At 45.4% G+C, this 14159-nt stretch overlaps 1 protein-coding gene across 1 annotated transcript in view; it reads left to right on the top strand.

Annotated features, from left to right (window-relative positions):
* The window catches only part of ITGA9 (integrin subunit alpha 9), a 366775-nt gene that overhangs the window by 271475 nt on the left and 81141 nt on the right, over positions 1 to 14159 (top strand). Inside the window, exons 19-20 of the mRNA XM_018067208.1 lie at positions 7103 to 7189; positions 10752 to 10831. Coding sequence (XP_017922697.1) covers positions 7103 to 7189; positions 10752 to 10831 — 167 coding nt within the window. The remainder of the gene's footprint in view (positions 1 to 7102; positions 7190 to 10751; positions 10832 to 14159) is intronic.

Consider the following 14159-nt stretch of genomic DNA (forward strand, 5'->3'; position numbering starts at 1 on the left):
TGATCAAGAATTTGCAGGCTCTGGGAAATACTTTTTTTAAAAATCTAGGAATAGAAACAAATTTTTGAAACTCTTAAGAAAAAGTTACTTGTCTCTGTTTAACAGAAAGAAAAACTTCCTGGATGAAAATCAAATACTTCGATTACTTCTTAAACCTTAGAAGACACATATTTCTGGTCTGTTCACTTTGGGCTTTTCAATTAGAGCTGTTAGATTGATTTATTTGTTTGTTTAGATTCTTGTTTGTTTTGCTGTCATCCCCAAAAGGGGAAGTCATCAGCATTTGGGAAGGTGTTCTGGTTTGTTTTTATCTTGGAAAATAAAAAGATTTGCTCTAACCAGAGTTAGTGTAATGCACAGGAGGGGCGTGTTACAGGAATAAGACAGCTTACTCAAGTCATTTCTAATTTGTATTCTTTTTTTAATGCAGGAATATTTTTTACTTGTTTTAAAGTGTCCTAAGGGCCAAGAGGACTGTTTGGGAGGAGCCTCCTCTGTCTCCACTTTGATCAGAAAATCGCTTCTCCTGGGACAGCTGACTTCCCACCGCCTGTGATGGGGATGGGGTTTATTCAAAGTGCACGCTCCAAATTCAATACTCCTTAGCTTCCCAGGGGCATTTGGCTTTAACAGTTATGTGGTTCATCTGTCTCAAACATTTGTTTTGACTTTAGCTCCTGCTTGCTTCAATTTTTTAAGCTTGGAAAGAACAAACCCAGGATAGTCTGGGCCTTCGCTTCCAAACAGGGGTTTAGACAAAATTTTTAAAAGGGACTTGCTTTGTAGTAGTTGCCTTGGCCCATTCCTCCAAAACCCCCACGTGTGTCGGTAATCACCTCTGTTCTCTCAGGCTGTTAGTTGCCAAACCCCATCCGGCAGGAGGCTTGTAACCACTGCCCCAGCCTTGCCAGGCCATCAGCCATGACTGGCATATGTCCTGGCATCCTGTGTGCTTCAGGTTCCTTAAAGGCCACACTTGGCTCATTGGGTTTGTGCTCCCCACCTGCTCAGGCTTAGTTTCTGTGAGTTCTTCAGGGGAAGGAGGAGGTGGAAGGAGGAGAGGGACGTTGTCTGTGCCTTGCTTGGTATCCCCCACCTCGGGTCCCCTCCAGCCCATTCTTACATTGGCAACTAGGAGAGCCTGGGCAAGCGCTGTAACTTCTCTGTGTTCCAGTTTCCTCCTTGTAACGGGAATAAGAGGAGCTGCCTGTCATGTAACAAGCTAGTTCTGAGGTGGGCCGTGTGTGGACTCCATCTTCATGACCATCAGCACTGGCAGGTCAGACCCAGTCCCATACATAGCCTATAGTCCGCAGTGAAGTCGCTCAGTCGCGTCCAACTCTCTGCAACCCCATGGACTGTAGCCCACCACACTCCTCCGTCCATGGGATTTCCCAGGCAATAATACTGGAGTGGGCTTCCTTTCCTTCTCCAGACGATCTTCCTGACCCAGGGATCGAACCCGGGGCTCCTGCATTGCAGGCAGACGCTTTACTGTCTGAGCCCCCAGTCCTATAAGGCTGGTGCTAAGGCTTCACTTTACAGGTGAGAAAGTAGAGGCTTGTAGAAAGCCTAGCTCGTTTGCCTGACAACACACAGCTGTTACATATCTGAGCCAGTCATCAAAGCTGGGACACTGATGCCAAAGCCTGTGCATTTTCTGTGCTGCAAGTCCATGTGCGTTACTGCATGGGAGGCATTCCATGGGCCCTGTCCCAGAGGACTTCCCTCTGGGAATAGCACTGTTTTTTCTGGGGAGGCTCAGGCTGACTCATCCTTGAGTTGAGCCAATAGAGTATTTCCTGGGAATAAACTCTTTCTATTAACTCACTGGGCCAGGTTATTGAGAACCCCTTCTCACCTTTGAATTCTCAGTTAGAGAATTTGGGATCAAGTGCTTTCAAAATTCACCTGAATTCTGTATTAACTGAGTTAACACAGAGCTTACCAGCTCACAGAGGTCACACCTCATGTGTCTGGAAGAAAGGAAAGAGATCTCAGAAGAGCACCAAACTTCAGTCATAGAGAAGGGTCATCCCAGTTTGACAATCCCAGGAGAAAGTGGCAAATGGGAAGTTAAACTTCACACCCGCCCTGGCGCCCAGCATAAGCCCTGACCAGATTTGCGGATTTGCTGCTCACACAGGGCACCGTGTTGGTGGTCAGAGAAAATGAGGCTCAAGAATAAAGTCAAATCCTGTGTGATTGGGAGGAAGGAGCCTGAAGGCCAAGGAGGCTCACTAACTTCATGATCTGATTCTTCCTGCCAACCACACCGCACATTACAAGCAGGGCTGGAGCCTGGCTCCACTGGCCAAGCTCCCGGGGGCCAGGACGGCTGAGGTATGTCTGGAAAAGAGAGGGTTTTTGCCAAGGCAAGCATCTCCCATGCCAGGCAGACCAGCAAATAAGCTACCTCTTGCAGCCCCTTCATCTGAATCCCTGAGGACCCAAGGCCTGTTCAAGTATTAAGTGCAAACTCAGAAACTACTGAGTGCCCAGTCCTGAGAATACAGAAGCAAACGTTCACAAACTGAGTATGCGTTTATCTCGTGTGCTAAAAAAATATTAATTGATGTTTTTCTGACCCTAAGAGTAATGAGTCTTATTACAAGAGAAAAAGAAAAGTTTAAACTCAGTCAATCTCCAGGGAGAAACCTTGATAGCATTTTGTGGGATTGGATGTTCCTGCAAGCCAACAAAAAGCGGGGACTAGGAAAAAGACTAGTTTTGTGAATCTTCTTAAAATAGGGTCCAAAACTTGATAGTAAAAATTTTTAAGTTTTGATTGAGACTTTACTTGAAAGATAAAACTGAAGATTGTGAAAATAAGTTTATATTATTCTACACTTAACGGCTCTTGTAACAGGGTAATTACAATGGTCAAAGATTTCTTAGACCCAAGGCAAAGGCTTATTTGCCTTATTAGCATGTTTAAAATAGAAGTGCGTTAATTTCTGAAACAGAAGCAGTAACTGAGTGCTGGGTAGGCAGCTTTTGTTTTTGTTTTAAAGTATTTATTTATTTGGCTGTGCCACGTCTTAGTTGCGGCATGTGGGATCTAGTTCTCTGACCAGGGGTTGAACCCAGGCCCCCTGCATTGGGAGCATGGGGTCTTTTAGCCACTGGACCACCAGGGGAGTCCCTAGATAGGCAGCTTTTGGATGTGACTGTTCCTGTTATATCATAAGGTAACATTCTTTACTTCCTATTTTGCCATTTTTTTGTTTTTTGTTTTTTTGAGGACAATCACAAAAAGGTTGTTTTTATGATGGTATATTTTCCCCAAAGGCTTCTCTTGATCTTTTCATTTTAAATCCTTATCTTCTGAAATATCTTAAAGTGTTATCATCCATGGATAATTTTGACTTCTTTAACTGTTAAGTAACTCCATCAGATCCAGATAGATCAGAGACTTTAAGTGGTTTGAGCAGTTTCTGTGCATCACTTTAGTTGATTTCATGAAAGCCTGCAGCTATGCAACAAGGGTTCAGTAGATTTCGGTGCATTTGAATTGAGTAATCAGATTCTACACTGTCTGGCAATCAGGGACAAAGGGTAGACAGTTCCCTGGTCCACATTCCCCATTAGCTGAGAGCTCTTCATCATAAGTCTTGCAGTAATGCTGAAGGTGAAGTTCTCAAATGTTAGCAATGGTTGGGGCATGAAAGTCAGAGCCAAGAAGTGTGGCCCCTAGAATCTCATCATGTACCTCCTGGGAAGTGGTAATAAGCATTCTCTCCTCAGCTAGATCACTATTCGTGATGCTGTCTGAAACCAGGCTTAGTTTAGCCATATCACCCCCAAATACATTTTTTAAATTTCCCTTGTGCCTACAGGGTACCTGCCTGACTACAGGGATGGGACTGGGGGGCTCTGGTACCTGGCTGCATAATGACCTTGTTTTTTAAGGTCATGGCCCAGGCTGCTCTGGATAAAACCAGAGCAAAACAGGTGCTGATGGGCTTTAAAGTGAAGTGCTTCCCTAATGGGGGCAGCTATGTAACCTGCAGTTAGAAAGTCTTCCTTTGGTTGGTATGAATTTGAACAACATTCATTAGCATGTGAGGGTTCCCCTTCTGTTGCCTCTCCCCGCCTGGGAACAGATGCCCAGCACTTTCTAGAAGCTCTCGGTACCAGCAGCCTCATCTGTAAATAGTATTGTCTGAGGTCAGGTTCGCTGAAGCAGAACCTGAGATGGGGATTCCTGTGCAAGTGATTTAGTACAGAAATGCTCTTGGGAGAAGAGGAATAAGGAGGCAGCCTAGGGCAGAGGACACGGGCAAACAGGGATGTGCTCTCAGCCTGTTCCAGTGGGGCTCTGGAATATGAGTCTCACAGCACAACTGGTCTCACCTTGAGGCAAAGGGGTGGCCTTTTGCACCCATGTCAATCATAGGCTGCAGAGGAAGGATGTTATAACCTCTCAGACAAAGCAGTTCCCATTCAACCAGGGACTGGAAGCCATCTAGCAAAGGGGTTCTGGGTGCAGAACTACATGCAGAAGCCCATGCTCTGAGGGTGGGAGGGGGAAGAGGAGGCTCTTTCCCTAATTGCTGCAGTGGAGAGTGGAGACTGGAATTAAAACCTCTCAGTCAAGAGGACTTACATAGCCACTGGAGGGCTGGGCTGGTGCTGGCAGGCACAGAAGGGTGATCCATGACATTCCTCCCTGTGACACCATCCAAGAGTGTTTGAGTCCTGACCATATGCTGAGCACTCTCATTCCTACAGAAGTCTTTGGTTTTTGCTCTTTTTGCTTATTCTCCACCTCAGTATCCAACTGGAATTTTCATTTCTGTTAGACTGAGTGGGTGGAAGAGAGACTTGGAATAAGGCAATAAATGCTGGACTAATGTTATTTTCTTGCATTTTTGGAATTAACAAAAATAAGGTAGTTCAGCAACTCTCAGATAATCGGAAGCAGTCTTAGATCAAAGCCAAGTAAATGGAGGGCTCCTCTGTTCCAGAGTAATTCACACCTGTATCCTCAGTGCTGATACGGGAGTCCATGCCTGGGGTCCATTCCAAATCCTGTTGCATGTCCATATTATATATGCCAGCTTATCATCCATTAGCGTTGGGGCAAGATGGGGGAAGAAAACGTTGGAGGAATAGCTAAGGAAAGCTGTTCCTGATAGTGGAAACAACTTAGATCAAAGGTGTGATAATGATACCAAGAAAAGGGTATTTGTAGAACAGTGATATATGTACTCAGAAAGGTAGGGGCCAAATGGATGCCAGAGTTAAGATTTTGAGCTTTATTCTGTTCACAAAAGGCATTTTAAGAAGGTTCCTTAAGCAGCCTGTAGAATGGACCAGAGAACGGGGAACTCATAGCAATGGCTCCCAAATCATTGTGGAGCAGAACGCTTACTGTATGTATCACCTAACCTGTATTGAAAGTGCTTATCTCAGGCCCCACAATCTCAGAGTCTACTCAGAGGTTACTCAGTTATCTTCTCAGACCACTGGATGTGGCCCACGAATCTGCATTTTTAAAGAATGCCCCCAAATCAGTTCTAATGCAGGAGGGCCCAAGCCCACTGCATGAGAGATGCTGACTAAGGACATGGAGAACCATCAGAAAACTTTGAAATCACTGAGGTCAGTTATCCCCATTGGATATCTAGACTGGATACGAAAAGATAAGCTGTAGTTTCCTTTTACATCTATATAGCTCCTATCTTTTGCTTCCTTTTATTTTGGGTTGTTTTGTTGCTATTTTATAAATCAGAGTTTTATTGATATTTTAAAAATGCTCAAAAGTACATAAATCATTAAGCGAATTTTCATAATGAACAAACCCCAGCACCTCAAGAAGTCCCTTCCACTTACTACCTCCCAATTACTATTTTGACTTCTAACTTCACAGATGAGTTTTTTTTTCATTTCTACTTTTTTGTTTGATAATCTTGATAGTACATTAGTATAATCATATGCTGTGTAACCTATAACTAAGTAGGTATTTTATGGTAGGTGCTCACATTTTTTTTCCTCATTGGACATACGGTGAAAATTTTTATTTCACCCGACTGCCTGGAAATCTTGGTCTGAGCTGAAAGGTGCAGTTCTTGGAAATGGGAGGAGGAAGCATGGGTGGCATCTCAGAGCAAGAGTCCACACGAGTTGGTTCCTTTTGGTGCCGTTGTGGTGTTGGCTGTGCTCATTCCCTCTAGAAACTCAGGGCTTTCAGAGGGGAAGGAGACAGGTTTTAGAGTCAGCCCAGAATGACTGGGGAAGTCACATAGCCTCATTGAGCTCCAGTGCCCCAGTTTCTAGACATTCAGTCAGTGCTAGTTTTGTCCTGTGCCTTCTCCTTTTCCAAAATCTGCAAACATGCTGTGTCCCCTCAGAAGTCTTGATTTGGCCTCAGTGACTCAGAGAGGCTCTATGGGTTATGAAGAGCCTCCTGTTTTCCTTTGACCTTTGTTGTACACCATATGTCCAGATGGAAAGACTGCAGCTCTCCACAGTGCCTCTCCTGGTTTCCTCGTGCCTCTGTAGAGTCCACCCCAGGCTGGCTACTCTCGGAACTCCCTCCTTGCCCTTGCACCCACCCCCAACTCTGGCAAGGCTTGCTGGGGAGACAGCTCAGCCCTCACTGATTCAGACTCTGAAAAGAATACCTGTGTTTTTCCTGGTGTGATTTTCTTAGCATTTGTCTTTCCTCAGCTAAGATCTTGAGAGGCAGGATTAAGGTATGGGCATAAGAGAAAGGGGTTAGAAAGGTGACTTGGATGCCTTTTAATCCAAACCTAAGGAGACGTCCAGCTCACAAATGGCCTGGCCCATTTCACTAGGAGAATATCAGGGTTCAGAACCAAAGGGTTGGTTAAAAATGAAGAGTAGTTTTGCCCTCTGCACTCATCATCCCAGGGAACCTCTGGCAAAGGAGTGGCGAGGTGTGCAGTCAGAGGAGGACCAGGGACTTGGCCTGGCAGGGGTTCCTCATTCCAGTGCAGCCAACAGTGACCGTCGTCTGAGAACTTTCCAAAAGAAGAACCGTGTCTGTTAAAGTCTGGATTTGCCTCCCTGGGGCTCTTTCCACACACCTGTCTTGATGCATCCAGCCCATCTGTTGATGCTTTTTGTCTTTCAGGAGGAAATGGGTATTTCCTGTGAACTGCTAGAATTGGACTTCCTCAAATGCAGTGTGGGATTTCCTTTCATGAGGTCAAAGTCAAAGGTAAGGGGCAGGGACCGGACACTTCCTTGGCAGCAGCCTCCAGCCCATCCCATCAGCCACTGACTCTGCCAACTGCCTCCCTGAGGTTTCCTCCATGACCCCTGCCTCCCACATCAACTGGAGTGGCCAGCCAAGTCCTGCCTGGGCACAGCCAGCCACATCGATGACCATCTCTAAGTCTACTCCAGGTTAGCTGTGGACATGTGGTCTTTCCCCTTGGTCCACATGACGTACCTCAAATGTGAGACACAAACAATGGCCTTTGTACTTTGTTGAGCACCATCTGATTGGCCTAACATATTTTTTCTGAGACATCGCATGCCACTTTGAGTCCCTGTGACCACTTAGGAGAAGATGTGGTCCTGGCTAGTGATCTATAGTCCAGGCTGCCACTCCTCTGCGCACTCACAATTTTTTTTTGAAGAGACCTCTTAAAATTCTTAAAACATACATAATCGTTTATTCAGAAGAATTCAAGAAATTACGGTCATTTTGAAATTTATAAGCCAATTTTCTAAGCTCAAACAATAATATGGTTTAGCTGATTTGGAGATTCGTGGAGCATTTTAGTATGTGGCATCATTTTAAAAACGTGCAAACATGTAGAAGATGTGATTTTTGGAGGCAAAACTAGACCCTAAAAGACCAGACAGATCTGCCTTTTAAAATGGAGGCTGTTTTCCCTGCTATGATTTGAAGGAAATGTTATGTTCCTTTGTATACCTTTTTCCTCCACTTAAAAAGAAAGTTTAATCCTTTTCTCCTGCCTATATCATGAAATAGGGTCATTTTAATCTCTTAAGACTTTTTGTTCCTAGTTTATACTAGCTGTTTTACAAACCAGTTGTTAGAACATTCTTGTAGGAAGGTTTGCTCATTTCTTAGCAAATCTCTTGAACCCCTTAGTCTCATTGACTGTACCCACTCCAGTCTACAGTGGTTGTTATCTCTGTGATTCCTCAGCCCTTTTCTGGCTCTGATCCTCATTCTGTTCACATTCATCCCAGGAGAAGGGAAAGAGGTGGCTTAGAAAAAGCTGGCAGAATTCTGGTCAAGTCCCATGAGATCCCAGGCAGGGTTAAGATGTAGGAGAAGGACACTGAGCCCTAGGCATCATTGTCTATAGTGAAATATATGCCCCCGCACACGCACAAATTTAATTGAAATCTTTTGAGCAACAGGAAATAGACTTAATTGAAACACTTTAAAAGTAGCCATCTTGTTGTAAAATTCAGCCTCCATCCCAAACCTAGTTTTAAACATCTTGCTAGTTTTAAACATACTTTGAAAGGATATCGCAGATGCTTCCCTGGTGGCTCCGTGGTACAGAATCTGCCTGCCAATGCAGGAGACACAGGATATGTGGATTTGATCCCTGGGTTGGGAAGATCCCTGGAGAAGGAAATGGCAAACCACTGCAGTATTCTTTCCTGGAGAATTCCATGGACAAAAGAGCCTGGTGGGCTACAGTCTGTGGGGTCTCAAAAGAGTTGGACACAACTTAGCCACTAAACAATAACAATATCATAGATGGATCCAGGATCGATCACTTCCCATGAAAAAAAAAAGGTGAATAAATCAATACAATAAAAATAAAGCAGTCTTGACTTCTGGGGCCTAAATTTCGCTAGAATTTCATTAGCTCTCAAAATAGTCATTGAGCCAACAGAAGAATGGATGTTGAATGTTGGATTTTTTTTCCAACTTGGTAATGTCACTACCTTCCTCCTACATACAAAAGTGAACACCTGTAGCAAGGCTGAACCTGGAAGCAGGAGGTCTGGGGGTGAGTCCTTGGAGAAAGCCTAAGAAGCAGCCCAGCAGGGATGGGGCTCCCTCTCTCCACAGCTTGGCTTGTCCTTCCATGTCCCTTAGACCTGTGAGTTGTCTGACTTCCGGCCATCTGCTAAGCCTCATGACCACATTATCTGCTTACTTTGCTGGCCATATATTTCAATCTCTCATAACCAGCCTGCCTAGTTCCTGACTTTCTGTTCTCCCAGGCTGCTGGCTCTCATTGGCCTCATGCCCAGATCTTTTGCTTTTCACCTCACTTTGATCTTTAGAGTGTTTAATTCAGATCTCCTGTTGGGTCAAACTCTTTGCTGAGACAAGACCCCTGACTTTCCCATTGTTTGTGTTTTCCAGCTCTGTTTCCTGTTCTGTCTCCATTCCCCACCCTCACTATAAGCTGGCAGGTCTCACCACAACAGAAAGTCTAGAAAGGGATGTCCAGTGTCCACTCTAGTTGACGGTCCAACATTCATTACTTTCAGGTAGCGGTCAGTTCAGTAGAATCTAGTGTTGCAAATTTAGACCATTGCCTAGAATTCTTCATAAAGGAACCCAAATATTTAGATGTTAAATAAGTCATGCTGAAGCTGAAACTCCAATACTTTGGCTACCTCATGCGTAGAGTTGACTCATTGGAAAAGACCCTGATCCTGGGAGGGATTGGGGGCAGGAGAAGGGGACGACAGAGGATGAGATAGCTGGATGGCATCACCGACTCGATGGACATGAGTTTGGGTGAACTCTGGGAGTTGGTGATGGACAGGGAGGCCTGGCGTGCTGCGATTCATGGAGTTGCAAAGAATCGGACACGACTGAGTGACTGAACTGAACTGAGACTCCCAAAACTTAATGGAATTTAAGGATCATTTTGTCCACCCTCTTCTTTTTATTGAAATGCAGAGAGCAAGTATCTGGCCAAGATCACACAGTCAATTTGTGGTGGAGCATGGCTCTATAAGCCCTACCCAAGTGGTCCTCCCCCATTCCCACACCTGCCCGATGTGTATACAGTGATAAACCATTTGCTTGAGAAGGTGTTCCCTGAATCAGAGGATGGTCACTATTGGCAGCACTTGAGATGCTTTTAGGTGATACGTGGACACAGTGCTAAAACAGCATTGACTGACAGTGAGAAAGCTACTACCTTTTCAATGCTCTTTCAGTCCTAACCTTTTGCAGGTGGAAGTCTCCAGTAGCACTAAATGTCTCTATCAATCACTTGTTTATCTCCCTTTTATCAAAACAGAGCAAACCTTAGGCTCAGAGCCTTCAACAGGCAACAAAATTCAGCATCGCTTTGTTTTCATTATTTCTTTTCATGATGACTTCCTCTTTATGGCAAGTGATCCTGGATTCCCATCTGTGATAGTGATATAAATTCTTCTGTTTAAAATAGTCTTTAAATAGAAAGAGTGAGGCAATAAAAATACAAAGTACTTATCACAGGTGATATGATAAGCAGATGTGGCAAAAATTGGGATGATGGTGTGTGAGTGAAATTTAGGAAGTCCTGGTTTAAGAGTTCAAACATATTGCTTCCTAACGAGAACCTCAGTTGCTGAAAAGGACAACATGCCTCTCGTCAGAGTGGGCTCTGGGCTGGTTTTTATTGCTAAAGTTGTATCTCTGGCCTGACCATCAGAAAGAGATGCATAAACCATAAAGCTTGTCGTGCAAATGAGCATCCAGAGGTCATAAACTGCAGAAGACTGTAGCATTTAAGTTTGGAATGCTGTCTAGTGCCAAATGTCACTTTCTTTTCCCATAGTATGAATTCAGCGTGATCTTTGATACAAGCCACCTGTCTGGGGAAGAGGAAGTTCTTAGCTTCATCGTTACTGCTCAGAGGTAAGAGGGATTTAAATTTTTTTTCTAAGATGAGATTTATGGGACCAAGAAAGGTCATGCCCTGGTCATGCTTTGATGGTGATGCCTGAACAGACTCCAAGGAGGAAGGAACAGCTCAGTGATAAAGCCCCAAATCACTGCATGGAATTGGGTCTCTTAGGGATGGTGCTTGTCTCCTTCTGCTTGTGCAGACACCAGATCAGACGGAGCTGGGAAAAACTGGGGATCATCCAGTCAGAGGTAACGATTTTACAACTGAGGAGAGACTAGCCTGGAGAGGTCAGGATTCCAGCCCAAGCTCATGTGTTTGGAAGCATTCACAGATGTCCTTTGTGGGTCTGCTGTGGTCAGTCACTTCTTGTGGTATGTAGTCAGTGTGCTCTAGCATCCCTTGATGCAGGGACAGGGCACCCGCAGCCTGAGGTCCTGGCAAAGCCTGTTGGTGGAGGTCCCCAAAAGATGGTCCTCAAGAGAGAGCTTGTCCTAGGAACCAAGTGGACAGATAGTCAGAGAAGGGGACTGTGCAGTAGTGATGTCTTCCCTCAGGACTGCGCTCCTGCCTCTCTCTCACGCATACCAGTGTGGCCAGGGGTGCCTGGGAGGGACTTCAGGCTAATAAACTGCCCACAGAAGCCAGAATCCACTTGACTCGAAGTACCTACCATCTGAGGCGGGCTTGACTGGGATGGAAGGAGAGGTATTTAGATGGGTGAATAGGGAGACACAAGCTTTGATTGTATATATTGGATAGGTGACCTTTTTACTTGAATTTTAATTTAGAAATGATTTTAAACTTAACATAAATGTTGTAAAGGATAGTACAAGGAATTCCCATACACCCTTTCTACAGAGTCACCCAAGCTTGACACTCTGCCTCTTTTATTTTGTTATTCTCTTTCTGTGTATGATTTTTTTCCCCTTAATCATCTGAAAGTAAGTTGCAGACATCATGCCTCTTTACCCATGAGTACTTTCATGTGTACTTCCTAAGAATGAGGCCATTCTCTTAAATAACCCTGGTATAGTTATTAAATTCAGGAAATATAACTCTGATGCAATGCTGTTATCTAATCTCTAGCCCACATTCTAATTATCCCAAGAATGACTGTGTAGCCATTATTATACTGGTCCAGAGTCTGATTAAGGATCAGGCATTCAATTATCATGTTTTTTCTCTAGTTGCCTTAATCTTCAAGCCAAAATGTCATGCCAAGAGGCCTAGGTCCATCCCAGAGGTGGTCTGGAGATCTGAACCAAACACTCAGAAGGGCAAGATCAGGCAGAATGCACAGAAAAGAAAGGTGGTGAGATAACAAAGTCAGGGATCTCATGACTGAGGGAGGATGGGAAAATGGAAGGCCAGACACTGGTGAGCAGACCGCAAAACCAGCGGTTACAAGTCAGCCAGGCCAAGGCAGTCACGCAGCCACAAGATAGCATGCAGCCGGGCCTGGAGGCCCACAGGATCTGGGGTGCAGAGCGAGGCAATGGGCTGGGCTTTGTGAAACTCAGGCTCCTCCCTCAACCACATGGTCATCTCTGAAATGAAGGTGCTCAACCCAGGCCTTCCTCCAAGGAGGACAGCACCCTCGAGCACTGAGAAGGAGCTCCTGGTCCCACATTCTGACTTAAGAGAGAAGGTCATCTCCCAGAACCTGTACATGAGTCCCATCATGCAGGATAACAGGCACCAGCTCAGCTGGGCATCTGACCCCGTATGCCGTGCCTGGTTAATAAGCAAGGAGTCCGGCTCTGGACCACTCTCAACCCTGTGCATGTCCATCAAGTTTAAAGCACCAAGTGGGAGCTGAGAAGGGAGCAGGGATGAGTGAGAGAGTCTTCCATCTCAAACCACATCAAGACAGGGTTGGTCCAGAGATGGAGGCAGATGCAGAACAGCCCAGGGCAGGCACCACCCCTCACTCATTCTACAAAACCTTTGAGTACTTACTCCAACTAGGCACTGTGTCAGACAAGGAGAGGTACAGCAGGGACCAAAGTTGGTAAAATCCCTGCTCTTGGGGAGCAGTGTGCTGGCTGCAGGGGTTGGATCATGAACAAATGAACATAAATTTCAGAGGGAGACGGCAGCATTATGATTCATCCATCAAGTACGGTGCACTCGTTGGCAAGCGTAAAGCAACTTCATTTTCATCCCTACTCTTTTTAAGCCCACTTGGCAAGGGTTGTTCATTTCTGGTTCTCGGAGACAGTCTAGGACAGTCCCGTGGGTTCACAGCTCACTCTTGGTTAATAGTCCTATAGTCACTTCAAGCCTCAAAATAACTCATTAACCCATAATCAGAGTGTCTTGTCCCATGAAGTAATCAAAACTTGATTGCATCTTAAGACTTCTTCCTCTCCCCAAGGCAAGGCTGGAGGAGGGTAGCCTTGCTGTGGGTTGTCTAGCTTTCCTCCAGTGGTGCTTCTGCTGGCCCTCCTCCTTTTCCTGAGAGCCTCCAGGCTCACAGCTGGGGTTGTGAGAGGTCAAAGGGAAACAAGAAAGGTTTTACTAAACAGGCAGTGCTGTGAGCAGTCAGTCTGGGTGTCTTGAGTTGACTCTTCTCCTTTGGAGACCCTCCCCTTGCCCACCCCCCAACTGGGGATGCTCATCTGTGCTTCCCTCCTCATTACATCCTCCAACCTCAGCCTCTAGGCAGCTGGAGATGCCCTCAGCTCCTGCTGCCAAGACTGTACCCAGGGCCAGGACCAAAGGTGACCTCAGACTGACTCTCACATTCAGATCCCACTCAGGAGTCTCACTCCTGACAGTCTCTAGAAAGGCAGGCGATCCTTGTGGGGTCAGGAGGGGAGAGCCAGCAGCCCCTTCACCTTATGTCTCTGGGGCCTGCGTCTGACTGTCCTGAAGAGGGTCCCTAAAACAACTTAAAAGGCAGTCACCCTCCCTTGACTATGGACCATTTTCTCCAAAATCTGTCTCCAAGAATCCTCCTTTCCCAACTCCATTACATCTGTGATGTTACAGCTTGGATTTTTGCCACCAGACAGTAAATCCTGAGTTAGTGCTTTCCTCTGAATTTTGGCATCTATTGTACCTCATCCAAAACTTGAATTTTAACACCCTGTCATACTCACCCCAGCATGAGTGGTTCTTGAATTTTCACTAAAACATCAATTACCCAAAGATTAGACTAAAATTCTTCCCGAGTGCTGAATCTTTCAACGTCACCCACAGTTCTATCTTGCCTCTCTATTAATGGCTTTGCCCCCAAAGCCTGAAGTCTCTGTGCTTTTGGGAAGCTTAGGTCAGGCCCCAACAAATACAGTATAAGCCAACAGTAGACAGCAGAGGCACTGGTAGGGCTTT

This window comes from Capra hircus, chromosome 22 (genome assembly GCF_001704415.2).
Source record: "Capra hircus breed San Clemente chromosome 22, ASM170441v1, whole genome shotgun sequence".
NCBI classification, from domain to species: domain Eukaryota; kingdom Metazoa; phylum Chordata; class Mammalia; order Artiodactyla; family Bovidae; genus Capra; species Capra hircus.